Source organism: Sitodiplosis mosellana, unplaced genomic scaffold (genome assembly GCF_009176505.1).
Source record: "Sitodiplosis mosellana isolate CC-2019 unplaced genomic scaffold, AAFC_SMos_1.0 Smas_scaffold_3, whole genome shotgun sequence".
NCBI classification, from domain to species: Eukaryota; Metazoa; Arthropoda; class Insecta; order Diptera; family Cecidomyiidae; genus Sitodiplosis; species Sitodiplosis mosellana.
In genome coordinates, this window is record NW_022595246.1 from 1,158,085 (window position 1) to 1,184,513 (window position 26,429).

At 37.1% G+C, this 26,429-nt stretch overlaps 4 protein-coding genes across 32 annotated transcripts; 1 reads left to right on the forward strand and 3 right to left on the reverse strand.

Moving 5' to 3' along the window:
- LOC129565924 (coronin-7) lies at window positions 1-15,715 on the reverse strand. Of its 22 annotated transcripts, XM_055441290.1 has the most exons (18): window positions 15,457-15,570; window positions 13,517-13,787; window positions 11,537-11,747; window positions 7,756-7,991; window positions 7,376-7,601; window positions 6,835-7,093; window positions 6,400-6,753; window positions 6,009-6,289; window positions 5,060-5,728; window positions 4,378-4,585; window positions 4,111-4,214; window positions 3,292-3,473; window positions 2,274-3,215; window positions 1,962-2,100; window positions 1,657-1,863; window positions 1,396-1,531; window positions 1,187-1,326; window positions 1-1,017 (listed from the first exon to the last, which is right to left on the reverse strand). In XM_055441290.1, the coding sequence occupies exons 4-18, from the start codon at window positions 7,836-7,838 to the stop codon at window positions 925-927; spliced, it is 4,023 nt and encodes a 1,340-aa protein (XP_055297265.1). In that variant the 5' UTR covers window positions 7,839-7,991; window positions 11,537-11,747; window positions 13,517-13,787; window positions 15,457-15,570; the 3' UTR covers window positions 1-924. The 22 variants fall into 22 exon arrangements, with proteins under 22 accessions (XP_055297265.1, XP_055297263.1, XP_055297264.1 ...); XM_055441288.1 differs by lacking the exon at window positions 11,537-11,747 and having other exon boundaries at window positions 15,457-15,702; XM_055441289.1 differs by lacking the exon at window positions 11,537-11,747 and having other exon boundaries at window positions 15,414-15,585.
- On the forward strand, window positions 15,698-19,665 carry LOC129565927 (PI-PLC X domain-containing protein 3). Of its 4 annotated transcripts, none has more exons than XM_055441306.1 (5): window positions 15,698-15,834; window positions 17,614-17,707; window positions 17,862-18,024; window positions 18,499-18,987; window positions 19,117-19,665. In XM_055441306.1, the coding sequence occupies exons 1-5, from the start codon at window positions 15,766-15,768 to the stop codon at window positions 19,448-19,450; spliced, it is 1,149 nt and encodes a 382-aa protein (XP_055297281.1). In that variant the 5' UTR covers window positions 15,698-15,765; the 3' UTR covers window positions 19,451-19,665. The 4 variants fall into 4 exon arrangements, with proteins under 4 accessions (XP_055297281.1, XP_055297282.1, XP_055297283.1 ...); XM_055441307.1 differs by lacking the exon at window positions 15,698-15,834 and adding an exon at window positions 16,203-16,224; XM_055441308.1 differs by lacking the exon at window positions 15,698-15,834 and adding an exon at window positions 16,412-16,879.
- Window positions 17,907-26,366, reverse strand: LOC129565925 (ADP-ribosylation factor-binding protein GGA1). 5 transcript variants are annotated; one of them, XR_008687677.1, is made up of 13 exons: window positions 25,743-26,366; window positions 25,492-25,655; window positions 25,119-25,369; window positions 24,875-25,016; window positions 23,851-24,699; window positions 22,834-22,997; window positions 22,272-22,682; window positions 21,897-22,134; window positions 21,417-21,719; window positions 21,150-21,312; window positions 20,473-21,055; window positions 20,092-20,376; window positions 17,907-18,047 (listed from the first exon to the last, which is right to left on the reverse strand). XR_008687677.1 is itself a non-coding variant. In XM_055441303.1 (13 exons), the coding sequence occupies exons 6-13, from the start codon at window positions 23,912-23,914 to the stop codon at window positions 20,155-20,157; spliced, it is 2,148 nt and encodes a 715-aa protein (XP_055297278.1). In that variant the 5' UTR covers window positions 23,915-24,426; window positions 24,505-24,699; window positions 24,875-25,016; window positions 25,119-25,369; window positions 25,492-25,655; window positions 25,743-26,308; the 3' UTR covers window positions 19,988-20,154. The 5 variants fall into 5 exon arrangements, 3 of the variants coding, with proteins under 3 accessions (XP_055297278.1, XP_055297277.1, XP_055297279.1); XR_008687678.1 differs by lacking the exon at window positions 17,907-18,047 and adding an exon at window positions 19,988-20,025; XM_055441303.1 differs by lacking the exon at window positions 17,907-18,047 and having other exon boundaries at window positions 19,988-20,376; window positions 23,851-24,426; window positions 24,505-24,699; window positions 25,743-26,308.
- LOC129565612 (transcription termination factor, mitochondrial-like) lies at window positions 24,490-25,315 on the reverse strand. Its single transcript, XM_055440633.1, has 3 exons — window positions 25,119-25,315; window positions 24,875-25,016; window positions 24,490-24,699 (listed from the first exon to the last, which is right to left on the reverse strand). The coding sequence occupies exons 1-3, from the start codon at window positions 25,313-25,315 to the stop codon at window positions 24,490-24,492; spliced, it is 549 nt and encodes a 182-aa protein (XP_055296608.1).
- Window positions 26,367-26,429: the final 63 nt, after the last annotated feature.

Here is a 26,429-nt window from a genome sequence, read left to right on the forward strand (position 1 = left end):
TTGAATAAATTATAATCGTTAATTTAATGTTATGTTGTTGATGCATTTTTAGTAATATCACACAAACTTAATTTACAATTTGTTTCCATCATTAAGTAGTATATAGAATACATAAATGGCTCAATCAATAAATAGGACATTTCATTGGAATTGCTATAGATTGCGAAATGTGAGTAGTTTGGAATCAAGTAATGACTAATGCTTGTCTCTCCTTCTTCCACTGTGAACTGTATTCTGTTGTATGCATAGTTTCTGTGTAATTTAAATCGGTTTTGAAAGTTCTAAATGAGTCATTGAATATGAAAATATTTGTGGTTTTCTTCTTTTCATTGAGCAAATCCAATTTGTTTACTTGAAAAAATAGGGGAAAACTAAAAAAAAAAATTCAAGTTTTTAATAAATAAATAACAAAAGCAACTTAATGCACCAATTTCAAAATAAAGAAAAAAAAATTAAAAACTAAAACATAAAAAAATGCAGGTGCATTCCACAAGGGAAAAAAATGATGAAATCATCTTCTCTTTGGGAATTTAACACGATTGGTGTGAAAATATTGAGTAATTGCGAATAATACAATTCTTACAGTATACAATTTTTACGTTAATTCTTGTTTCTTATCAAGTATGCGAATAATTAAGATTAGTTTTGTTTTTGTTTTAATTTGTATCGATTAAATGTGAATGTACGTTTTGTTATTTTGTGCGCTGTTTTTTTCTTTCTTCTTCTGCCATGTTTTCTTTTGCTATGTGCTTGAAAAGGAACAACAAGTAGTACAATTGCCGATTTTTGACTATTTAAAATGTGAATAAAAGCTGATTGGTTGGTTTCAATTATGGCAACGCATTCATTGAGACAATTTCATTTTTGTTTTCCATTGTAATCTCTCAATTTTGACTCAATTCTATTTCGATCGGCCAATGCTGCTTATTCATTCCACTCATCTGCATCGACACCTTCCATATTATCTTGTTCCAATGACGTTGTGTACTCCATACGTGCGCTTACTGACTTTTGAATCTGAAATGAATGACATGGAAAATTGAATTTCATTATTCAATTTAGAAAAAATTGGAATTGAAAACGATAAGAAGAATGAAAGAGAATTTAAAACGAGTAGAGTTGTCAAAAATTGGATGAATAGGCAAAAAAAATCCCCTTGAAACCTCAAAAAAATACCAATGTTTACCTCTTCTTGTTTGTATTTGTCATTGTCGGTGTTGATTTGTCGATTGTATGATTGCAAAATGTTCGAGGGTGGCGAGTGCTGATCAGTCTTTTTGTTTGGAGTTAGTGGCGGTTGTTGGGTTACTGGCAGTGTTGATGATACTGTGCAAAGAAAGAAAGTTATGATTAATTAATCAAAGGTATATTCCTAGCAATGGCATCGAAACTTACAGCATTCCATGCCCTCTGGTTGCAAGCTAATTTTCTTGACCTTTTTGTCGCGACAATTGAACCAATCAGCTGGTGACAATGTTGGGATCCATGTGACTCTTGTCGGTGGGAACAAATCATCTTGGAACAGTTCGTTCTATTTGAAAGGACAGAATTTCGGTTAATCACATCAAACACTCCAAATTAGTTCTAATGAGTTCATTTCATGCACAGCTATATTCAAATTGTTTTCATGTTTCAAGGCATTTTGGGTAAACTTACTTTAATGCGAGGAACAGTAAAACTTAGAGGTTCAATAGTATTGTTTGTCAAACGGAACGCCTTGGCGAACTCAACGGCCGATACGTCGCAGTGGTTTTTCGTCAAAAAACTTAATCCCTGGTGTGATGTTGCACAACGATGATGTGACAATGGGCAAATATGCGGTGCCTCATCGGTTATTTCGAATGCGTAAATCGTTGAATCACCCTGCAAATGGAAATCCAATTAAAAATCACGTAACAATTTACTTGGAATTGTTGTTTTCTATCAATTTGTATATTTTTAGCATATAATTGGTTTCAAACCTTTCCAGTCAACAATAGTGTTGAGCTGTCTTCATCGTAGAATGGGATTAGAATGGCTGGCGACACATCCAAACCGACGGTGTTGATTGGTGCTGACAAATCTGTTGCTTTGTAAATGCTGATTTGACGCTCCGAAACCCTACAAAATTTAATGTATTTTTGGTTAATATTCAAGTGCGACATTTTTCTCTTTCATAATGGTAAAATTTAGGTAAATATGGGTAATTTCAAACTCTGGAATCCAAAAATATGTTTAAAAAAGATTTCGAATCAATTATTTCCCATTAAAATCCAAAAATGAAAACAACTTACTTATCAAAACCAGTGCAAACAATATAGTGTCCATCGATGGCCCAAGTGATGCGTGCTCCACGAGTTCCAATTGGTCCGGGTCCTTCACGAATTGGATTCTCCGATTTGCGTGGATTAAAAATGCGAATTTTTCCATCCTTGCACACGGTGGCAGCAAACACACCGCAAGGGCTCCAGGCACAATCGAATATTTGATCTGTGTGTCCTTTCAAGCACAATTCTTCCGAGAATGTTGCCAAGTTCCAAATTTTGATGGTCATATCATAGCTGGCCGTTAGCAGAACATCCTTTGCCAACGGATGGAAACGAATAAAGTAAATTTTATCCGAATGTGCCACCAATTCGCCTTCAGGTTGATTTGTCGGCTCAGTAAGACCATTGTCGGGCACTTTCCACAAACGAACCACACCGTCATCGCAAGCTACCGCCAATTTATTGGCATCGAATGGATCCCATTGGAAATCCATGATACTATTGCCATTGACCAAAGATGGAATGACACCGTCGGGCAATCGGCCCGGTTTGTTCAATTCGTAAACGGCAATCTTTCCACCCGGACCCGATAATGGCACAGCAACTCGCTTGTAATTCGCATGGAATCCATTGCATTCGCCGGGTATTTGACGACTGATGTTCCGAATATTTTCAATGTGCGTTGATTTGTGCGTTGGCGTTCCCTTCAAATGACGGAACTTTGATACTTTACCGAAAACAGTTGATGTGCGCTTTGTAGCCGTCGTAATTTCAGCCGGTTTAGTCTTGTTGTTGGCCCCGTGATTTCCATTGTTCACTGGATTTGGCTTGCGGAATATTGCATCAGTTTTATCCTCATGTTTACCATTACTTTCATTGATTGGAATTGGCGATGTCTTTCGGCGCTCTTCAATCTCGATCTGCGCTTTATTTGGTGATGCACTGCGAGTTTTTGTTGAATCTTTGCGCCTGTTTGAATGGAAAGAAATTTTAGGTTCGATCAAAATAAAAGCATCAACTAAAAATCGAATTAAAATTCACTTACAGTACTGGCAATGGCGACTGTGGCGGTTTGTCCTCCGCATTGTTGGTACTGACTGAACGTGCTTCGTACAAGCGACGACGTTCTGCAATGCTGCTTCGGTTCAATGTCAATCGTCTCAATTCCTCGGCATCTGTGCTATCATGGCTTGCAATTTCCGATTCTGAACGAGCATTCTCGAAAATCTATTGGAATTTAAAACAAATCGATTAGTATTTCTATCTCCAAATTCGTTGAGCACAGCAAACAAATTCAAATGAAAATTATTTAAATAAAAAGGAATTGAATGAAATTTCAATCGAAAATTATTTTAACAAAACAATAATTTTTAAAACAAATTTAGTGAAAATTTAATGAAGAATCAAGAAAAAATCATTTCAAAATCCACCACAAAGTAAAACAAATGCATAAAAAAAGACACCAACTAACATTTGGTTACGGAAGTTTAAATTTGAATTTAAGTTCAAGTTCAAACAAAAAAAAATAAATTATTGATGAAGGTAACAGTATTTCTAAGCTTTCAGTGAAAATCAATATATTCCGAGGAAAACAAAGCACACAAAAAGCGAAATTCGTTCAAGACCGAAGTATATATACTCATAAATTTTGAATAATATAGACTGACAAGTTAAAAACGCAAAGAAAAAAGGAAAAGAAGCAGAAAATTGGAGGATTAGTTTGTTATGCATGTATGACCTTTTTTGAACTAGCGGCTTCTGACAACTGTGAATACATAGAATGTTGTGACAAATGCTATTAGTTAGGGTGTGGTTAGTGATTTGAATGTAAGACGATCGAGATAAAAGTCGGTTAATTACAAACCTTTCGTCTTTCAGCTGTCGAAATGGCGCGCTGCAAATCTTCCTCCAAACTATCACTTTTGTGCATTGAATGGCCGTTGCTTCCGTTGCGATATACAATAGCATCTGTGAAAGTAAAAAGAGTGTAATCAATGCAATTAATCGTATAATACGATTCGTATCAAAGTAATTTTCATTGATCAATTGAATTCATTACTCAATTTCAATTTAATCAAATAAAAATCTCTGCAAAATCCCAAAAATGACCCACTTTTTTCTTCTTCTGTACCTTCTTTTTCATCGGAATCTTTTTGTTCATCGATCGAATTGTCCGATGATTCTGTGGATTTGTTTTGATTATCTGTGGTGGATATGGCTTCATTGTGATTGCTTGACGTTGAATTGCGTTCGCTGCCAGGTGCCTGTGGTACCGAGAACACTTTATCAAAGTTCACATCACCCGATCCAACGCTGAACGGCTTTGGGCCCAATCGTGGCTGAAATCGGAAATGACCATCATTAGAAAAAGTCAATTAAACATAGAAGCACTAGAGTAAACTCGATGGCCAACGTGCATGTGATAGAGATAATAAAAATCAACGACACTCGAAAAAAGCACGGATTTTTTTTTTTAAATTACGTGAGTTAGGTGATTTGTTTTATTTTTGTTTTGTTCATATAAAATATGGTGCCAATGAAAGATGCCAACGCAAAATAGAAATGAATAATATAAAAAGTGTATCTAGATAGAAAGAAAAAGGACAAAATACGCAGAAAATGAACCCAAATCCAATAAAAATCAAAAACAACAACAACAACAACAGAAAAATCGACAAAAAACAAGAACAACAACAAAAGAAACGAACACGTGTCAACAAAAACCAAATGCACAGAGTTTAACGAAAGAAAAAAAAACAGAAACGAGTGGTGCAAAACAAGTGTGTAAAAGAAATGTCTGAGAAGTGCTGAACCTTGTAGCTAGTGGTGGTGGTTGTGCGTGGTTTGGCGATCGGGCGAACGTTGCTTTCCTCAATGGGATTCGATGAAATTGAGACGCTGTGCTCGGACGACAGTGACGATACCGAATTATTGCGACTAGTTCGTGGTAACGGTTTCGGTGGAACGATGTCATTGCCATTCGCATTTGCATTGCTGCCGCATGTAATGTTTCCATTTTTGTAATTGTTATTTGCAACGCTTGTTGATTCGGCGTCACGTGCTGATTCCACATCGCTGATTTCTTCATTGTTTGAATTTTGGATGTTTTCATCGTTTTCAACTTCATCCGGAATGACATTGGTCTTTTGACTTTCCTCGTGAAAGCTTGCACGTTGTTGCTGTTTGTTATCGATTGACTCTGACTGCTTGTATTTGCTGTCGAATTTCTTGATGAGATCCATCTTTGATAATGGTTTCCCCGCATCATTATCATAATCATCCGGCTGTTGTACTTCACTGTATTTATTTAGTGGTCGATTTGAAATCGAAGTCGCATGACGATTATCAACATTATCGTTACTTTGCTGACGATTTACTGAAGACGCCGATGCTGTGAGCGTTGACGGAGGTTTGATTTCGATTTGTTTTGCACATTTATTTGCATCATTCTTAATCATTTCGTGCAAAGTACCACGATGAACCTTATTCACGCAAGTAAATTTTTGCACATTTTTTTTTTGGTTTGATTTTGGTTTCGTTTTACAAACATTGAAAATGATTGATAGGATGAAAAATGAAATAATGGATCAGTTAGACTTTGAAAATATATATATGCAATGTCAACGGAAATGAAAAATTAAAAAAAAAAACGCTTACAGAAAATAAAATTGACTGAATGGATGGAATGAGTTGAGAGTGTGGAGAAAATGAAAGTTGGAACAAAAATGAAAAACATTTCATGAGTTTCGTTAATTGACTTACAATAATTGGAGCGTCGCCAAGTTCACGCTTAGCTGGATCTAAGCTCATTTTTGACACGGGCGTATTGACACCTTTCAACCATTGCGTAACCGTCAAGTCGGTTTTGTAACCGTTCGTTTCTGGATATAAATCACTGTGGAAATCACGGTATGTCTTGCGTGGCACTTGATACATTATCGGTATGACTGAGTTCGATGTTAATTGCATGATACGATTTACTTCACCTTCCATCACGCGAAGAGCACGTTTCGGCACCAAGCACGCACCTTTTGTTTGTTCACCTGATTGGAGGAAAAGAGTAGGGAAAATGTTGGTGAGGAAATCAATGTGATAGGAAAAAAATTCGTTTAGTATACGATCGCAAGTTCTTTAACTCAACGGTGGTGCATACCATTGTGTCTGAGTCCTTCAATCAGATATGGGTCTTTGTCTGTGACTTCCATGTATGCGATTGTTGTGTCGCCTTTGCCAGCTAAAAATAGCATATTTGTATCTGGGTCATAGAGCGGCATTAAAACACCTGTAGAACAGTCCAATTCCAATGTTTTCTCCGGCGTGTTGAAGTTTCGCAAATCACGGATTATAATTTGACGCAAACGAGCTGAATCGAAGCCGGTTGTTAGAATGCGCGATTGATCGCCGAGCCACACAACGCGAGAATCTTTGATACTCTGATGACTATCGGCAGCCAGTGTAATCGGAACATTTGATCTTGGATCGATGATGCGCACCATTTTATCCTTACCTGATTGGGGGAAAAGAGTAGGGAAAATGTTGGTAAGGAATTCAATTTGATAGGAAACAAAAATTTGTTTAGTATCCTTACAGCTGGTGGTCATCAGCGTTCCATCGAGCTTCCAGTTCAGCGACTGAATCACATCCGGATGCTCATTGCTGCCGAACACCTCTTTCTGTGACGTTAAGTCCCAAAGATTTATATTGCCCGCTGCAGTTGAATGCAGCAAATAATCGGCCGTCGGATGGAATCCAACGGTTTCAACGCGTCGTTGCTTATGTGTAAACTGACACTCTGGCGTGGTCAACGATTGCTCCAATCCTTTTTCGGGAATGTGCCAAATTTTTACCTGAAATGAATGAGGAAAACGTTGTTTGATGAACTGATGTTTGAAAATCAGCACAAAACTACTTATACCAACTAACTTGCTTTTAAGCAAGAAAATGAAACTCAAGCACGAAATGTCGATTTTTCGAAACAAATTTTAAACAAATCGATTCATGTTCGCCAAAGACTATTTCTTACATTGTCTCTAATTAGACCATTAGCCTAATGTAGAATTATCATAGTAATTATCCATCTTCCGTCGAATTATTCTAATTCAATTTAGAAATCAGCCTTGTACACTTACCAGGCAATCTTGTGATCCAGTTGCAAGTAATCCGTCGTGAAATGGCGAAAAATGCAAATCGGTAACCGTGTCTGTGTGTCCGTGTAATAATGGCATATTTTTGCTTTTACGGCCGCAATCATCGAGTGGCAATACCGCTAAACTTGACCCAGCATGTTCCCAATTGAATGCCATAAAAGCGGCTGATGCAGCAATATTATTGCCATACGTTTGATACGAGCCGACACTATAAAAGAAACCACATACACGAGCCATTAAATAATAATATACGGAAATCTAATCTAGCGTGCGCAAATATTTAACAATCAATTTGATTTAATATTTTTCAATTCAATTTTTGGATGAGAAAAAAAAAATCTGTTGATCATTTTCACACTTACACAATGTCACGAATGCAAACTTCTGGCTTTGGAACGATGGGGGCAGCATTTTTGTATTTGGATGCCTTGAAACGCCACGCCATTTTTGATCTCTATCTCTCTAACTCTCTCTCTGTCACTGGATTCTCGGTCGTGTGTGTGCTCACAAGAGAATCACACCGCAAATATTGATAGTAGGCAGTGAGTGAATGAGTTCAAATCAAATGGGAATTGTGTCACCGGGCGAAAATCGATACCTGTAAACGAACGAAGAGAAGGAGAAATGAAATTAGCAAAAATGAAATGGAATAAACACACAAATGGAAATGATATAAAAATAAAGTGAGGCACATCGATGCGAAGCATCGAAATGCTACTCATTAATGCAATCAATCGTTTCCATGATTGGAATACCAAACTAAAGTTATGTGCGTATCGAGTGCCCAATAAACGCAATCAAATGCGACCAGTTGGGCGCGCGACTCAGTGTTCACGCTCATTTGTGGCACAATTTCTGCCCGATATAAACAACAGACAGCATGATGGAAAATTCCGTATTGAGCGCAATCTCGTACAATGCTAAACACCCAGTATTCTTATTCGATTCAATTCAAATGATGGCAATATAAAACGATGTGTTCATTTATTAAGTGACTGTGTGTCGGTCAATTTATGCGGTGTTTGTTCTAATGGCAATAGCTAGCGCTTGTTCTGACACACACAGAGAGAGAGAGCGGCGAATGTGCTTGTGGCTACGGAGAAGAAACCGACGAAGACGATGAAAACAAGGGTAAGACAATAGCATAAAATAGCAAAGTGAACGTATCGCTCTTTCAATTTCAACTTGTTTGCGCATCGGAATCGATTTCAGCTTTAGAAGCGACAATGAATCTATTTGTCAGCGGCAGCAGCAGCGGCGCCGGCAGCTGCACAAGAAGAAGAATATAAATTGATTGTGCACGACGAGTAAAAGGTATAAAATTCTTATTTACGAATCGAATTAGACCGCGCTTTAGCTTTCAAAGCAAAACTAGCTCCACAAACAGAAACGAGGTACGAACTGATTTTGATGGCGAGGAATTGCTTGTGCTACATCACAACTATGCTCAAAATCAAACCTTGCCGTCGAATCAAGTGTGCACAAAAAATCGGGCGTTAGAACACTCTCCGGGAGAACGTTCGTTGCATCGTGTTTTTCTACTTTCGTTTCAGTGAATGCAACGGTGCATTTTGATCGGTTGCACTTTTCATTCGCAGTTAGGCTGACTGAGCATGGAATGAGGTGCGCGCCTCGTATTTGACGCTATTTTTATCAGTCGCGCGCACGTTTTTCATATACACTTGGTTCACATTCACTTCTGTTTAGCGTGTGTGTGTGTGCATTTCTGATTCGAATTGTAAATGGCATGAGGCTGTAGCTTTTGCTGCAGCCGTCGCTGCTACTGCTGCTGTTGCTGCTGCTAGGTGCAGAGATGTTTGCGCGAGCTATTATTTCGTGTACTTTGCGCGCACAAAAAAGAAACAGTTTTTGTTTTTGCTCTTTTATTTTCTTTCTCTCTTTCAGTGAGTTGGACTATGATAGAATTTGTAATTTTCGAGCGAGAGATAATTACCAGTTTTCTATTTTGGTGCCGTTTTTAAATGTAACACCGTGCCTTTTCACGCTTGACTGGAACGAATGAACCGTCAACGCTACCGTCGACCGGGCCCCAAATCGTCGAAATTATATACATTTTCTATTTTAGAAATAAAAACAAAAACTCAACGTGCCAAAGAGCAAACAACCAAAAACCAACAGAAAAGAAAGCAAACGAAATATCTATAATTTCTTGGAGCTGCTGCCGGCCTGCCTGCTGCTGCTACTGCTACTCTACTTTGACCGTAAATGGCGAAGACGCGTAAAAACAACAAATCACGTTTGTCAACGAAAATAAGTGATAAAAACAACGTGGAAACATTCATCATCAGATGAAAGACATCGAACATCGTTCAAATCGTCCGTTAGTTTACGGGCCATTCTCAATAAAATTATTGCAATCAATTCATTCGATGCGAATTTTGTTCAAAAACCAAAGTATTAAGTCGTAAACATGTGATTTGACGCTAGGTGATGTCAATGGCCAATTGAGATTTCGATAGACTGAATAAATTGGGGTTTAATGTTCAATAAATGGAACCGATGACGTGATTTTTTCCTATAAGCCGATCATTTGTTTTTGTCTCTTTGCTGATTTTTTATGGTCTGCAGCTGAAAAACTCACGTAATTCGTTAGGTTTTTACTCAAGAGCGAAGCAAAGAAAGCAGTTTCAACTTCACGCAGTTATAAACGATAATTCAATAATTGTTTCGGTGTTGTGACATCGTTCCAACACTTTTTTTTTCGTGTGACTTGGCTCAGTTCAGCCGTCGCAGCAACAACAACGGCAGCAGCAGGTCAATGGCCAGCGTTGATATTTCTTTTTTGTGTGTGCGCGCGCGGTTTTGCGAAATCGCACTGTCAGATGAACTGAGCATTGCTGCTGCTACTGCCGCTGTGTCCCAGTATGTTTTCGACATTTTTTTTCGTTGTTGCAGCTAAAATAAGCAGCCAGGCAGCAGCATCAATTGTGTCTGTTTTGCAAATGGAATATATCATGAGAACAACGAAGAAAAGTTCATCTATAAAGCATAAATGACGACAACGACGACGATGATGACGCCGGAGCTGACAAGCAGTTAGCATCGTTTCGTTTATTATTATGGTTTTCATTTCAATATATAGAGAACTGTGCCAAATTCATTTCGTTCCTTTTTGTATCGCGCGCAAAGCATTTGGACGAGCACACAGCCATGGCTGTTGGGAATTTTCAGTTCTGTGTGGATGTTGACGCAAAACTCGTCTCTGCTGCGAAAGTATGTTTGTGGTCCAAAGCGTTGAGAGAGCAAGCAAACGAAAAAAATGAGTATAACATGACAACTGGCAACTGTCTGGTATATATCGACATCGTGAGCGCTCTCGTCGTATTCTTGCCATAAATTTAATAAGCGCGCGCGCCTCAAGTGCTCGCCTCACACTCGCGCAAACTTCACTTCTACTCATTCAGTCGCTCTTGGGCTGTACAAAAACAGAAATCAGAATCAGAGCACATGCTCATCGTGTAATAAAAGTAATAACGTTTATCGGTTGAAATGGAATGATTAAGCCCCGGCCGCGGATTCAATGAAATCGAACACAGAAAATTGAATTAGAAATTTATCTGGAACGAATGAATTGAGAGTTATTCATGTTTGGTTTTTCTCTTTTTTTTGCGAAGGTAGAATAACGAAACCACAAAATAGAAGGAGCGCGAATAATGCGAAATGAATTGAAAGCAAGAAGTGAAAAAAAAACAGATTGAAAAGGAGAAATGAAATATGTATCGAAATAATCGATTCGAATGAATCATTACCATGAAAATACTCTCGAATATTTTCTCTCATCATAATTTTTCTGGTAAAAGCGAAACAAAAACAAAAATTAAACCAGCAACGATGAAAAACACACAATGAATTCACATGAAATCTGTGCATTGGAGTTTGTATTTTATCTTTTGGTCAATACATTGCTCTGGCTGGCTGACTGGCTGGCTGGTTGGTTTGGCGAGAGAGATGAAACACTTAACTTGCAGAAAAATACATGAATATGTAATCATTCATCGATTTAAAAAAAAGAGCGCAGAAAAAACGAAACAGAAACAAAAATGCACACAGAGTGCATCGTATTTTTATCATCATTTCCATCCGTTCTTATAGTGTCGCTCGTATATCATGCGGTAAACATACTTATTGTTGATTATTATTGTTTCCACTTCACAAAGAAAACATGGCACACTGTCATACGACGACGACAACAACGATAAAAACAGCCGCACACAATCTTTCACTCGCTTGCTGTTGGTAATTTTTTTTTATTCTTCTTCTTCGGCTCTTCTATATCGCCGAGTGTGACTCTCTCGTTGCATAAGATTAAATTGCAGTCGAAAATGTGTGCAGTCTATTGGAGCGCATAAATTCGTCAAAAATAAAATGGAAAAAAAGAGCAAGCCTAAAACAACGAAAACAACAAAAACCGTGCCGAGAGAGTTGAGCACAGAGAGAGAGGGAGTGAGAGCGAACCACAGCCGAAAAATTTTCCATAAAGTTATGCGGCTTTTGTTGTTTGGCTCTCTGCTTGTGTATGGTATTCAATTTCGATAGCGCGCAATCGATATACACGCAGAGAGTCTTGCATGACTTGTTCTGGTCATACACATTGGCACTGCGAGAAGTGCACAACAAAAAGCCTGCATTTTATTCGTGCAGTACTTGAATGTTGGTTTCACTGCAAGAAACACTCGCACGACCACATCGAACAGCGGCAGCGCGACATTCGACACACAACCACAATGACACAGCCAAACGGGGGAAATATGTGTGTGATATGACAAAAAGGAATATAGCATATAAAGCATTTTTGGTGCGCTGTGTGTGATGTCAGTAGGCTCTCCTGTCACGTAGGCCGTACCGTACCACTTTGTTGCATTTTATGCCGTCATTCGCGACGATACAATACAATATATCGGGTTCGTCGACGGCGGCGGCGGCAGTGTTTATGAAGTCATCATCATCATCGTCAGGAGAATATACAGAGAGATTTAGTGTGAAGAGGAAGAGAAACCCGATACATACAATGCAAACAGTGGCAGAGCGAAAAAAGCACACATAGGAAAGAAAAGTCGATTGCATTGTAATTTTTATGATGTTATCGAAGTCCAGTCAGTAACATATTATATATGCCACACAAAGCACATTCACACACACAGAACGTCAGCCGGGTCTCGGTTCTCCCTTGTTGATTTTGCGAAAATGCACACACATCGATTTCTTCTTCTTCTTCGACGAATCATTTGTATTCGATTTCGATTAATCTGATAACATTCAATTTATGGGCTGGAACGTCTTTGATTTTCGTCGTACCACTCAATTTAAATCACCATCTAAATTTGTATATCCCATCACGACCTATTGTTGTTTGCGAACACACAATGGCACAAGGGAATAAAAAGAGTAAGACATTGCCACTAAATTCAATGATTTCGTCAATTTCATCAATGCAACGAATTTTTTGATTGCTTTTATACGGTTGACTAAATGAAGACCTACGTGTGGTTAAATTGAAGACAGAAATATATGTGCTAATTCACTTCATTTCAAGGCCAATTTCAATCATGTTCGCTAAATAAATGCGCGATATCAACAACAACAACAAAAAAAAACCGTCGTTCAGATATGAAATTTAAAATAGAAACAAAATGACGAATTGAAATTTCCGCGTAGAGTTAGATTGATGTGAGTGACTAATAAAAAGTGATGCCATCGGCAATATAGTAATCAACATTCATTGACGTTGCTGTTGTTGCCACTCTGCTGCACCAATCACGATTATCATTTTTTTTATGTGTATTCTCACACGCAGCAGCAAGACGATTCCGTCGAGTATTTGTAGTCGATTTCACATTTGAACATGTTCAGACTAATCATTCTGTACATAATCATCGATATTAAAGTTCATAACGATGTTTTGATACAGCTCGTGAATGAGCAACACTGAGTGCGCGTTCGCTCACTGTGATTGCAATGTCAGCGACTAACCAGTTGGATGCCAATGTAAATATGTGTTTTTTTTGCATTAAATTCTGTTCTTTCTCTCGCTACCGCCCTCCCTCTCTCTATCTCTTTCATCGGATCAATCGTAACGTGTTTGCATATTTGCTGAAAACTTACCTTGTCTGTTGCGATTCTGGTATATATTCCTCTGTATAGCAAACACAATTATGATGACATGGACAAAAGCACAATATACAAATATTCTCTTCTTCGATATAAAATCACATAAAAAAAAATTTACACTTTATAAAATTATACACAAAATGTCAATGTTTAGTTCTGTTTTGGGTTCACATGTGAATCACGTCAATCACTCGATTTTGAGCATAGAAATTCTTTGTTCTCTATCTCTTATCGGTTTCTTCTGCACATTGATTTCGTAGCTATTCTAGAATGGAGGAACATACAAAAAAAATCACCATTAATGTTTCAATCTAAATTATGCGAACATGCTTTATCACAAAAGAATTTTGTTCAGATTAGTTTTTTTTCTCTCGTCATTCGCTCTGAATGCTGTTGTAAACGGTTGAATATTTAGATAGAGCGAGGTCTATCTCGAATTTCAAGTGATTGTTACAAGCGGCAACTATGCATAAAAATAACACCCTAAACACTGGTTGTTGTTATCGTGTGCTGTGCTGTTCTGTGCTGTATTGTTTTGATGTTGTGTTGTTTTATTCACGGATGCGACGACGTTCAGGCAACTTAAACCAACCGAATCGAAATGAGAAAAAACTCTAAATACGTACACGGTCGCCGTCGTTGTCGTTGAACACGATTAGCGTTGGATTTATTCGCGGCCAATAGTTTTCAGTGGAAAATTAAACGGCAATTTCTGGTTGTCATATTGTACAACAAAGAATGAAGAACAGAAATAACTGGCAACAATATGATTTGCGTAAATAAATTTCGATTTTTTTTCTATTTGGCGAACACACCCTCTCCGATTCAGTGTGTTCCCTTTTGTGTTCTTGCTTTTGCTCTCTCTATATCACTCACTCACTCACCAACACACAAACACTCAAACAGTCATACGGTTTTTGGTGTGCGTGCGAACAAACGCAAAGAATTCGCCTTTGGTGCCGGAATACGTAACAAACAAAGACCAAGGGGAGCAATATGACGACGACGACGGTGACGGCGACGACGAAGAGTATGTGAAATGGAAATATTGTACCGAAAAAAAAGGTTTATTTTTTCAGTTTGTGCAATTCGGAATTTTTCCGTTCAAAAACCAAACAAAAGACCGACCGATTGAATCGAAGAAGGATGTCTCTGGTAAGATCGGTTTACGGTATGCAAGAAAATGCTATAAAATTTTGAAGAGCACACACATAATATTTGATGGCTGATGGTTTTTGATATGTTGGCCCGTGACTGGTATTGACTCTATGTGTGTTACGTGCGTGTATGAGTGGTGTGATCACATCTAATGTTGCTTCGAAATTTGGCTCTCTTTGCGCATTGAGCATCCGCCGCTACTTTTACTGCTCCAGCCAGCCAGCCACAGCAGCAGCACCACTTTTGAGTGCAATGAATAGAGGCACTCCGACGGCAAAAAGGAGAAGAGAGAGAAGAAGAAAAAAATCAACACCGAGGAGAAAAAGAAGAAGAATCACCAACAAAACAATAGCACTATCCAAACGCACGTACTAAATTTCCGACATTGATAAAATGTTCGTCTCTTTACATTTTCTGCAAGCAAGCTGTTTCGTTTAATGGCATTGCTTTTGTTACGATTCAATTGGGTTTTTTAAAAGTCTTCATGCATTGTTCAACGAAAGAAAGAAAAAATATTCCATGCTGTCGTTTGCTGCATGGTAAAAATCTAATTAATTTTTTTTATCGTCGTTTTTTTTGTCAAAAAAAAAAATACAAAATGTCTAATATAATTAAGAAATTCGATGAATTCACAACGTTTCAGCAAAAAAAAAACACTATACATTCAGTTGTTTCTTCTTCGATTTGATTGCGGGTGAAATTTTTCTGCTTATATTGCCGCTTTTTCGTTTACCAATCAAATATTTATTTATTTTTGTTTTCTGCTCTTCACTCACTGCTTTATTCACTTCGTGTGTATGTTTGTTTTTTCTTCTTTTCTTGTCCAACACCAAAATCGATGCGAACGAACAATGTATGTGGCTGAACGCGAACAACGAGCGATGAGCACTACTTGCCGACTGAACGAACCAACCAACCGAGAGATACACACATCGATGAGACAGAGAGGAAAGTTTTTTTTTCAGCGAAAATTCATAGCAACCGCCGCGAATGCCGAATGCACCAAATGCCGTATACAGAAACAACAACAGCAACAGCAGTAGCGGCTATACCGTACAACTCAACAAATCACGAAGACAAATGTCATGTATGGCTGTCTCTGTTCAACACATGACGATTGTGGAGCTTGTTCGCACCGCTTCATTGTGTCATTGGTAATGAACTTTATATGTTCGGCAGCGAAACGCAGACCCTATTGAAAAAAAAACGACGACAAGCATTTGTTTTCGTGAATTCCATTTCAAATGAGTAATCACTATGATTCATGACAAATATCTTTGCATTAATCGCAAAATGTGTAATAAATGAATTAAATTAAAAATTACACTCGAAACAATGCATTGTAATGACGATGAATTAAAATGCAAAATGTGGTGTACGCAATGAATTTGTAAACATTCAAACGATAGCAAGGTTTCCGATAGGAATGCGTTTGGTGCTGTCAGTGAGTCATATATCCCCTTTTGTCATGTCGTTTTCGTTAGGCTGTCGAATTCAAAACATTGGAATTGTTTACATATTGAAATAGTGTTCGACATTGAATGGTACGCACATTGGATTCGTCGTAGAACCCATCAAAATTCACCTGTTTGTCGTGTGATTGCGGATTTTGTGGCAGCCACCGTTTGTTTTTCTCATAAATATGCAATAGAAAATACAGTGCAAAATAATATAATTGGCAAATCGACACACTGAAAATAGAAAGGTGTTTATTGCGTTTGTAGTTGTGGCTGGTAAAAGTGGGGATTTGTGTATATGTACGTCGCGTGCGCATGTGTGTGCGTTGTGTTTTGTACAACACAGATGTTTTGCCGTTTTACAGCACAGCATTGACCCGATCATATGTAGTTCTTCTTTTTTTTGCGTTGTATGTATTCGATTCAGTGAATTGAAGTGTTCGCATTCACACAACACCAATCCGTGTATTTCTTTTTGTCGTTGTTGTTTGGTTCAGTTGTTGTTACATGATATTATTTTTGTGCGATTTGTGATCGAAGTCGATCGCGACGACACTAAAATAAGTCGTTTATTTACACTCGATCGTGACTTATTATATTACTGCATTGAACAAAGAAAACTGACCATACCGAGTGCATTACTTTCGACTAATTGTGCGGTTATTTAATCGAAAGACGAAAACAATTTGTTTCGAAAATTTACTCAAACGATTTATTTAAATTGATGGTGCTTTGACCTACGGTAAGCGTTTTATATTGTGGTTTGGATGTGATTTCTTTGACAGTCCGCCGCTTATTGTGTAACTTTCGATTTCGGTAATCATTAGTAATCACGGCACGTTTTGTTGATACATCGATCGATTGACATAAATGCATACGATTAAAGTAACGAAGAGCTAAGAATGGGTATTCTCATATATTGATTGAAGATTTGCGGAGACGCCAGTTGACACACACAACTATTTAAATCGAAAATGAAAATAAAATCATTTATTGTTATCAAATTGAGATCGTTTAGTATTAACTTATAAGGGCGTACACCACGAAATCAAGTCGCCCATATTCGTAAAATACAAGTATCGCTGATAAATTCAAATGCACAACAATGCAGTGATTATGAGTCCAGTAGCAAAGTTCATTTATACACTGCACACTTAAATAGCACTACTGAATTTATCGTCATCATTTGAGGAAACACTAATCATCATTTTGTACTCTTTGATATGCATTTCAAGTACTTTTGAATCAAAATTGTGTTTTCACAGTTCTAAAATATGGAGGTTTTAGTTATCTAATAGTTTTTCATGTGATTCCAGCTCCATTGTTCTTTTAATTGTGCCATAGCTGAAATGTTTGTCTATTTTCTACATAATAAAAATGAAGTTTTCAAAATTGAATTCAATGCATATTGTTTAAAGTGACACGTAGTTGAACACACTAAGCCATTTTATTATTATCTTATACTTGTGCCAATAGAGAATGGAGCGGTCATTGGAAAACCTAGCCCAATGGATGACACTACTGCCCGAGCCAATCAAACATATTCCAATTATTAATTTAGCCATTCCAGGTAGAACAAATGAATTGAACATTTTTTTCTTTTATATTCTTTCATTTTCTTTCTTTACATCAAATCATTTGCTTTTGTTATTATTTTTAAATTTTATTTTTTTGTAATTGATGAATCATCAACATAACGTGTCTCTTTCTTTTCACCAAATTAGGAAGTCATGATTCAATGTCGTATGGCATCAGTCGAATGGCTAAAGTAGCGCCTGACGCAGAACCTGTCGTCAATCATCTGTACAAAGTTCTACCGTGCGTTGTTCGACGATGGGCTATCACTCAGAAGCTTAATGCGCTGGAGCAACTCAATAATGGCATTCGGTAATTTGTTGCTTTTTTATGTTCTATCAAAAAAGAAAAATTCGAATGAAATTTGATGAAGTATTCTAGTTTGAATCGATATTTGGCCCTATGGTTTTATATGACGATTCATTTTTTGTATGTTTTGAGAACTTGATTTCAATATGTGTTTAATTGCGTATCGAGCTTAATTAAAGTATATGGTATGTGTTTTGTTTAATTTTCAAACTAAAAACCATTGTATTGATGTTCTAGAAAAATGTGTATGCATTACGTCGTTTTGCATGTGCAGTAGCAATTACAAAAAAGTCGATAAGAATCTTTAGCCCGTCAAACACTTCAAGGTGATATCAGTTCAAACAATATCTAATTGGTCATGAATTTTGCACTATTTGCAATTCCAATTTTGTTGTTGAAAAATGTGAATTCTGAAATTGGACTGATATATTCTAGTAAATTAGTAGCTAATGTTCTATTTAATGTTTTTATTTCCAGATATTTAGACTTGCGGATATGCATGCAACCGAAAAATTTCAACTTCTATTTCGTTCATGGGTTGTACTGTGAAGAGATAACCGAACCATTGCGAGAGATTCGAAAATTCATGGACGAGCACCCAAATGAGTTTATTATCATTGATTGCCAACATTTTTATAATTTTTCCAATGGTGACTACGATCGCCTGAATAAAATCCTCTTCAAAATATTCCAAGATAAATTCTTTACGCAAACAACTGGCCCACTGACAAAGGTGACAATAGATTGGGCCAATTCACTGAAGAAGCAATTGCTGGTAGTGTATCGATACTCGCAAGTACCTAAGGAATTTTGGCCAGGCGATTGTTGGCCAACACCATGGCCAAATCAAATCAATGTAAAGAAGCTTGAAGCCGTTTTGGACACAAATATCAAGTATCGATCTGCAAATACTGGTTATGTGAGCCAATGTGTTCTTACGCCACCCGTTAAATTTATTGTACCAAGGTAAGTAAATGTCGTTTTATTCTCTAAAAAGAAATTGGTTCTTTGAATTGATGTTGACACAATCAACTGATTTATTTCGAAGCAAAAATGTTTTACGTAAATAACCCATGAATTCTTTTTTCCGCACAGATTTTATTCATCATTGAAGAAAAAATGCGCCGTAAAAGTGTGTAAAAAGTTGACCGATTGGATCAAAGTACAACGGCCAGGTCCATTTTCGTTGAACGCAAATCAACCGACCTCGAATGTATTCATCGCCGATTTTATCGAATTGAAAAACTTCCAATTTTGTCGCACCGTTATCGCTCTCAATGGCAAAATATTCAATGATTTAATTACGAAAAGTGATAGCCTACCCATGAGTTGTAACAAGGGCAGCGATGCAAAAGACCTGAATGACCAACAACACGATGATAAGAAGGATTACAACGAAAGCAATAACACAACAACTATTGAATCGTGATGTTTTTTTTTCTAATTGAACATTACAAGATACCCCCACATAGGGCCTAATGTTTTTTTTTTCTTTGATAGAACGATTTTTGTTCTCTAAGTTTTTTGTACAAAAATCATATCAATCGCACCAATTTTATACAGTTTTGTGATAAGTGTATCAGTTTATTGAAATTCCTTTTTTTGTCTAAGAATAAATTGATTGAAATTATACATCATTATCAATGTTATCGTTTTCATTTTGTGTTTGGACATCTTTCGGCAGAACAACCAATATTAATTGAGGCATTCGCGCATACTTATTTGACGAATTTTATACGTTCAATGCGTAATGACATACGGTGATCTGTTCACACCGCAAGAACTACGTCGATTTATCATCACGATTGCGGTAAAGTGTCTGACGCCATTCAATGTAGATGGAAAATTCAATGTAGAATACAATTCGGCAAAATCAGTATGTTTAACACGGAATTACAGGCAAATTCCACCGAAAGGCTTCACTTCATTCCATAATGATGAAGTTCGTACAATAAAACACATGTGATCGTGTATAATTTCATTTCTTTTAATTTCTCAAGAAAGCTAAACGATCAAAAATTGAATAAAATTACGAAATAAAGTTGGAAAATAAAAAAAAATAATATTTACATAATTTACTATGACTTGGAAAATGATTAGAACAGTAGTACGTAAAAGGATTTTTCATTCTTCTCAATTAAAAAGATCAGGTAGGTCATTGATTTCGAGGAACTCTTTAACCATGTCCGGATCGTCGCCCAAGTTGTAGCTGATGATGCATACGAGTTTCGATGGCTTTTTCGATTCGGCATTCGAAATCAATAGAATTTGCGTGATATCTTCAGTTGGTGGGCGAAACGGTTTGATGCCAGGCAATTCGTGGCCTGATGGTTTTTGTAAATGCAGTTTACAAGGCTGGAATAGAAGGTTTTTTTGTTAGTTTTTGTTGAGTGGAAAACGTATATGAAGCCATTCGTCGATAGCTATCGAAAAGGATATTTGCTTTATTACCTTTATTACGCTGGCCTCAAATTGAAAATTCTTAATTGGCAAACTATTTTGATTTGTCGTTGTGATGACCAAAACGGCCACATCGTTGCGAGGTTTATCTTTGGTAAAATTTAGCATAATTTTCAAGCCGCCCGATTTTTCGTCCAAGATACACCGTGGTGCATAGTCATCATGCGGTCGAATGTCGTTCAAATCGACAACGATATCGGCCAGCGGCTTGTTTAGATTGACACTTTGAATGGCGCTTTCATCAGATGAAGCTACTTGTTGCTGCGGTTGTTCGCTCGAATCGTTCGCCAAAACTGGCTTATCGCTTGGTGTTTTCGTTGGAGTCAATGCCAGTGGCTCAACGTCGTTATCTTGACCCAGGAGCAATTTATCATCATCCAAATTAGTGTCTGCATCTTTCTTCAAGTTTGATTTCAGTCCACTTATTAGCTGCGTGAGTTCAGAATCGAAATTTTGGAATTTTAGCTGCGTTGCATTCACTTTCTCTGGTTGAATTGAGGATGCTGCCGTTGTTGGAGTTGATACTGTAGGAAGAGTGACTCTCGTTAATGGAATCGTTGCTGCCGTTGAATAACTGTAAATAAGAAGAAACGTTCCAAGTGAAAATGTTCTAAAAACAATCCCTTTTTCCATGAAATCATCATCCTTGCTCTTTGGATCTACTGTACCTTCCATTGTTCAGAATATTTCCGTATGTATTCGACAGAGGTACCGGTTTCACCGAATTAGTACTTGACGAAGAAATCGGCGATGTGATGAATGAGTCTAAGGAACTAGTTGCATTATTCAAATCTTTAATGGCCTGCCATGATTTGTCCGATGAGGCTTTTTCTGTTAAAACAGATGAATAAGACATTGATTAGAGTGGTGTTCAATTTGAGATATTATTCGGAAGACATTGACTTCAGAAATTTAAAAAAATAACTCGAAATTACCATTCGTATTCATTTTGGCCGTAGCAAGTGTTGGTTCTAACGGAGTAAGCGTTGCCATAATGGGCTTACCATTGGAATGAGTGGCATTAGGATTGCTGGTGCTAGCGAAAATTTCATGCAATTCGTCCATGGTGTTTTTGTTGGAATTGGTGCCATTTTGACTACCATTAGCTACCGAGTCATTGCCCGCATTTTGCGTTGAGATCAAACAGGCGTTTGCATATTTTGGCCTGTTACTTATGATGAGTTGATGATATTTTCGAAATACTTCCGTCACCAAATCATTAGCTTCTAAGGCATCATCTGAAAAGACCATGAAAACCATACATGAAAATCATTGTATTTTGAACACTTAATATACAAAGTTACAACAATTTTCTCCTACTGAATAGGTCGAACTACTCTGAATAGTCTATTCAAAAAAGGAGATCAAAATCTTGATGGAATGACCCAAAGTAAGTCAACTAACGTAAGATGTACCTAAACATTCATTATCTTCCGTGTCGCCGATAAGAATCAAAATCGTTGGTTGAAGCTTTTGACAAGATTCGTACAAAAATTTCAAAGTAGCCAGAGCATCTTCTGTAATTTCGTCGGCATCGTCTTTATTTTGGTCTTCTTCCAATTGATCCAACATTTGCTTCAGAACTGTGGCATTTTCGGTGATTTCTTTCAACTCCAGCTTGCGGCGCATGTTCACTTCGTGACGTCGCTCTTTCTGTAATTTCAATAATTGGAAATTGGATTTGTTAAAAATGCTATTCATTCGAAGCAAATGCTTCATTGTCATATTAACGGCGAAGTAAATTGATGAAGAACCATCGCCAACTAATGGGAATTCAATCATTTACACACCTCTTTCACCATATTTTGAATAAGTAAATTGGCGGCTTTGTAATCGGCTGGATTACTGGATCGCAATAAGCGTTGCAGTTTGGCCGATAAATCGGGTTCGGCTTTTTCACGTAGTTTAACATCAGGTAGTGCTTCGGGTTTGTTGTTATTTTGCACAACCTGTGGTTTCGCAGTCTCATGCCGTACGCCTCGCTTCAACAGCATATCATACGCTTCTTTTATTTTCTTTTCATGTGGAAAATTTATCGTCCATAACAGCATTAGATCTAAGATTTTATCACGAATTTTCTTGGGCGTTCTCTCGCCATCATAATGCGGTGACACCAATCGAATGAGCTCATTTAAAAATCGAAACTTTCCAACTTCATTATGGAATTTTGGGCCACACTTTGACATGCATTCTTCCAACACCTGGAAGAAAAAAACGAGCAACACGTTTACTATTTGTACAAATGAATTGTATATTTTGTGAGCAATCGAGTCAACAACTTTTTGTGTGTATATATTATGTGATGAACAATTGAGTTAAAAATATCCGAGCGTGTAAACATTTTTCACTTACATTGAGTGCAAGTAACACTTCGTCTGCGTTGGTTGATTTGAATTTTTCAGCAATAATTTTTGTCGCATCAAGCGTGATAAATGCTTCGTATTGCTGTACCATGGTTGCAAATAAATCGATGGCTAACAGATCGACATCGTCCGTTGATGTGGTCGTGGCGCGAACTGAAAGCACAAAATCACACACATTTTATTTACAATTACACGATTGAATCATCAAGCAATACATCTAGCACGTAAAAGGCAAACAGTTAAAATGTCGTATTAACAAATTGCAAAGCATGGCATAATTTAAGGAATTTCGATTTTTGAGTATTGACAACTGCCATTTGATCTGGGGCGATTAAAGGTTCAAATATCCGAATACATGATGAAGCTTGGAATATCTAGTCTTAGTTTTAGTATATCAGACCGATGGATTTAATTGCCAAGTATTGGAAATTGCAATGGGTTTATGGGCAGTCAGGATTACAACAACAACAACCTACTGCCCATAAACCCATTGCAATTTCCAATACTTGGCAATTAAATCCATCGGTCTGATATACTAAAACTAAGACTAGATATTCCAAGCTTCATCATGTATTCGGATATTTGAACCTTTAATCGCCCCAGATCAAATGGCAGTTGTCAATACTCAAAAATCGAAATTCCTTAAATTATGCCATGTTGCAAAGATTATTACTGCAAACGGCATTACGATTCGTATTCGATAGTATTGCTAAGTGTTGTAGCTAATTTTAGTACAGAAAATGACAAACGACGAAATAAAGAAGAATGAAAAACATGCGAATGGAAATGAATGAACGCGAAAAGAGTAAATAAAACGGAAGAAAAATAAACACAAAAGAAAAACGCAAGAGAATCCAATCGGATTGACTTCAATTCCAAAAGTCTGCCATATAACTTAAATATTTTTGAATATTTTCAAACTTTTCTTATTTCCAAAGACTAAAAATATGGAATTATTACATAAAACGCCTAGAAATTTCCAACGAAAGAAAAACTATGCACTCACTGTACTGTTTAAGCAATTCTTGACGGATCGCATCACCATTAAATTGCTGCCGCTGTATATCCATGACGGCGACAACGATGTTTCAACTATAGCGCAAACGAGCAATTATTTATTGTGGTTGCTGCAACTACTGTGCGTAATTATATCGAGGTGAACTTGTTCTTGTACCACGGAAAAAAAATAAGAAGAAGAACTTGTTCAAGTCTACGAATATTTCAATTTAATTTAAACTCGAAATTGAACGCCTATTTTTTTCCCGACACAACACTTGACTTGAACGATAAAAACGATGTTGCGGATGATTCGGTGTAACTATAATATTTATTAGAGACAGAGATCAACACCGAAATATCGCGTTCTGATAAGAAACCTGTTCGATATGATATGCGAACTATAAATTTTCTGATTTGTTTTACTCTCAATTGTTTGTTCTCTTCTCGCACACACGCACAGTAATGAGTGAGTGAGTGACATTTGTACATTTCCCCAGTCTTTGTTCGTTGACATTTGTTGACAATCGCCGCAACTTCACGTATGTTATTGGTAAATGGAAATCACGCGCAACTTCGTGACATCCTGGTGACATGCAGTGAAATGAAATAAAACCACGATTTGGTTTGTTATTGCTTTAGAATGCTTTTAGTTATTTTTTACTCTTTTCAAAAATTGCTTGAATTTTATATCGCTCATATTGAGTAGTTGCGGTGAGATGCCGTGGGATTTATTTAAGGTTGTCAATTCGGCCACTCGTATTTTTACATGCGCCACCGAATGACTCAACAGGCCAATGTTTGCGGTAATGTCATCCGGTGAAAATATTCGTAACAGTTCGTCCAGCAATTGCGATGTCTGAAATGATTAAATAACCAAGAATTAACCAGATTGAATAATATTGAATTGTTTGAGCTAAATTGAAAATGCAGCACTTCTGAAGTATCTTGAATCTGGACACTTTGAATTGACTTTATTTTGTCAATTATTAAATATATTTGTGGAAAACCAACTAATGGCGTCAATTAAATACCGTGTCATAATCAAGCTTCTGTAAAAATTTGTTCTTCATGAACATGGAATTGGCCGTTTGACCGTGCCAATTCAGTCGACCGGTCAACAGCTCAAGCGTTTTGTTTTGTTCCGTTCCACGTTGATTTCGAATCTCAATTGACCTTCATAAGAAAATGAAATTAATTTTCAATTGAAACAAATTATTGAAAACTAGCCTATAGATTGGAAAGTTTCGCAGCAATTTGGGAAATGAAATTTGTAACCTGCATAGAACTTGGTCATCACACTTGATCATCCATGGCATAACTCGTTCAATACCGCATTTTTTAATGAATTCCAATCTTCCTTCTATCACTTCTTTGGCTCGAAACAACACATTCATGTCGCGAAGAATGTGATCCGGTTTAACACCACAGCTCATCAACATTTCGATTTTTTGCTTCAGCAATTCCAATTCCATCTCGAAAACGAACAAATGTTTGGCGCAATAGTGGCTGATGGTGTGTGGTTCAATCTGCAAAAGCACGTTACTAATTGTTCAACTAATTTAGAAGGCAATTTCTTATCAACTATGTAAAGTTCTTATGTTTTCGGCGATTGTGAGTTGAATTGATTGAAGTAAATGAATTCACCTACCAAAAAGATCTCATTCAAAAGATAGATGCGATTTCGAATCACATGCCCCTGATGCAATTGGATATTCTTGATTTTTGTCTCTTCTACAGCCAGCAATGGTAGAAGATCATCGATTTCTTTCCATTTGCTCCGGCTGAGTCGTTCGAACCTTTTCCTCACGTGGTCTATGGTAAAAAGAGGAAGAAAAAATGTTGTGAAAAGGGAGAAAAAAATTAAGAGAAAAGTTTTAATTCTGAAAACTGTATATTCACCAATGGGCAATAGTAAAAGATGACAATTCTTCATAATAAACGGCAAAGTGGCACCATTACGATGTAACCATCTCATCGTTTTGTTCATTAAACGCAGATCAATGCTATTTTCACCTTCTGTACTCAGGTCTGATAGAAAATCCAACACTTCAGCTGCTTCGGCATGAGTACATTGGAACATTTTACGGATGGCTACCGCTTTTGGTCTGACAAGTTGATCATCTGAATCATTATTTGCATTATTCAGTCTTTCACCTTCATTACCACTAGAAAAATGTAGACTTTGTATCCTTCGGATTATCGGCGAAGCGGTCAAAGTGTTTGTAAAACTACGAATACGATTTGAATGGTAGCATTTTGCTATTATATGTTTCGGCAACACTGAAAATGTCCTATGATTTTGTACAACAAATGAATTGATACACATTCTACGCAACATTTTTGTTGCTTCTACGAACAATTTATGGAAATGGAAACAATTTTAATGTGTAATCTTTTAATTTTACACAATTCCAAACGTTAACAACAAAACAACTTGAAAGTAAATAGTGCGACTCAGTTGAGGTTATGTAATTTGACAGAACGAGAGCAAGTCGTCGTGATTGCGTGACAATGTTTGCTATTATCCCTCTTCTTCGAATGGTTTAATATTTAAAAAGCCGTTAGTGGAAAATGTTCCAATTCATA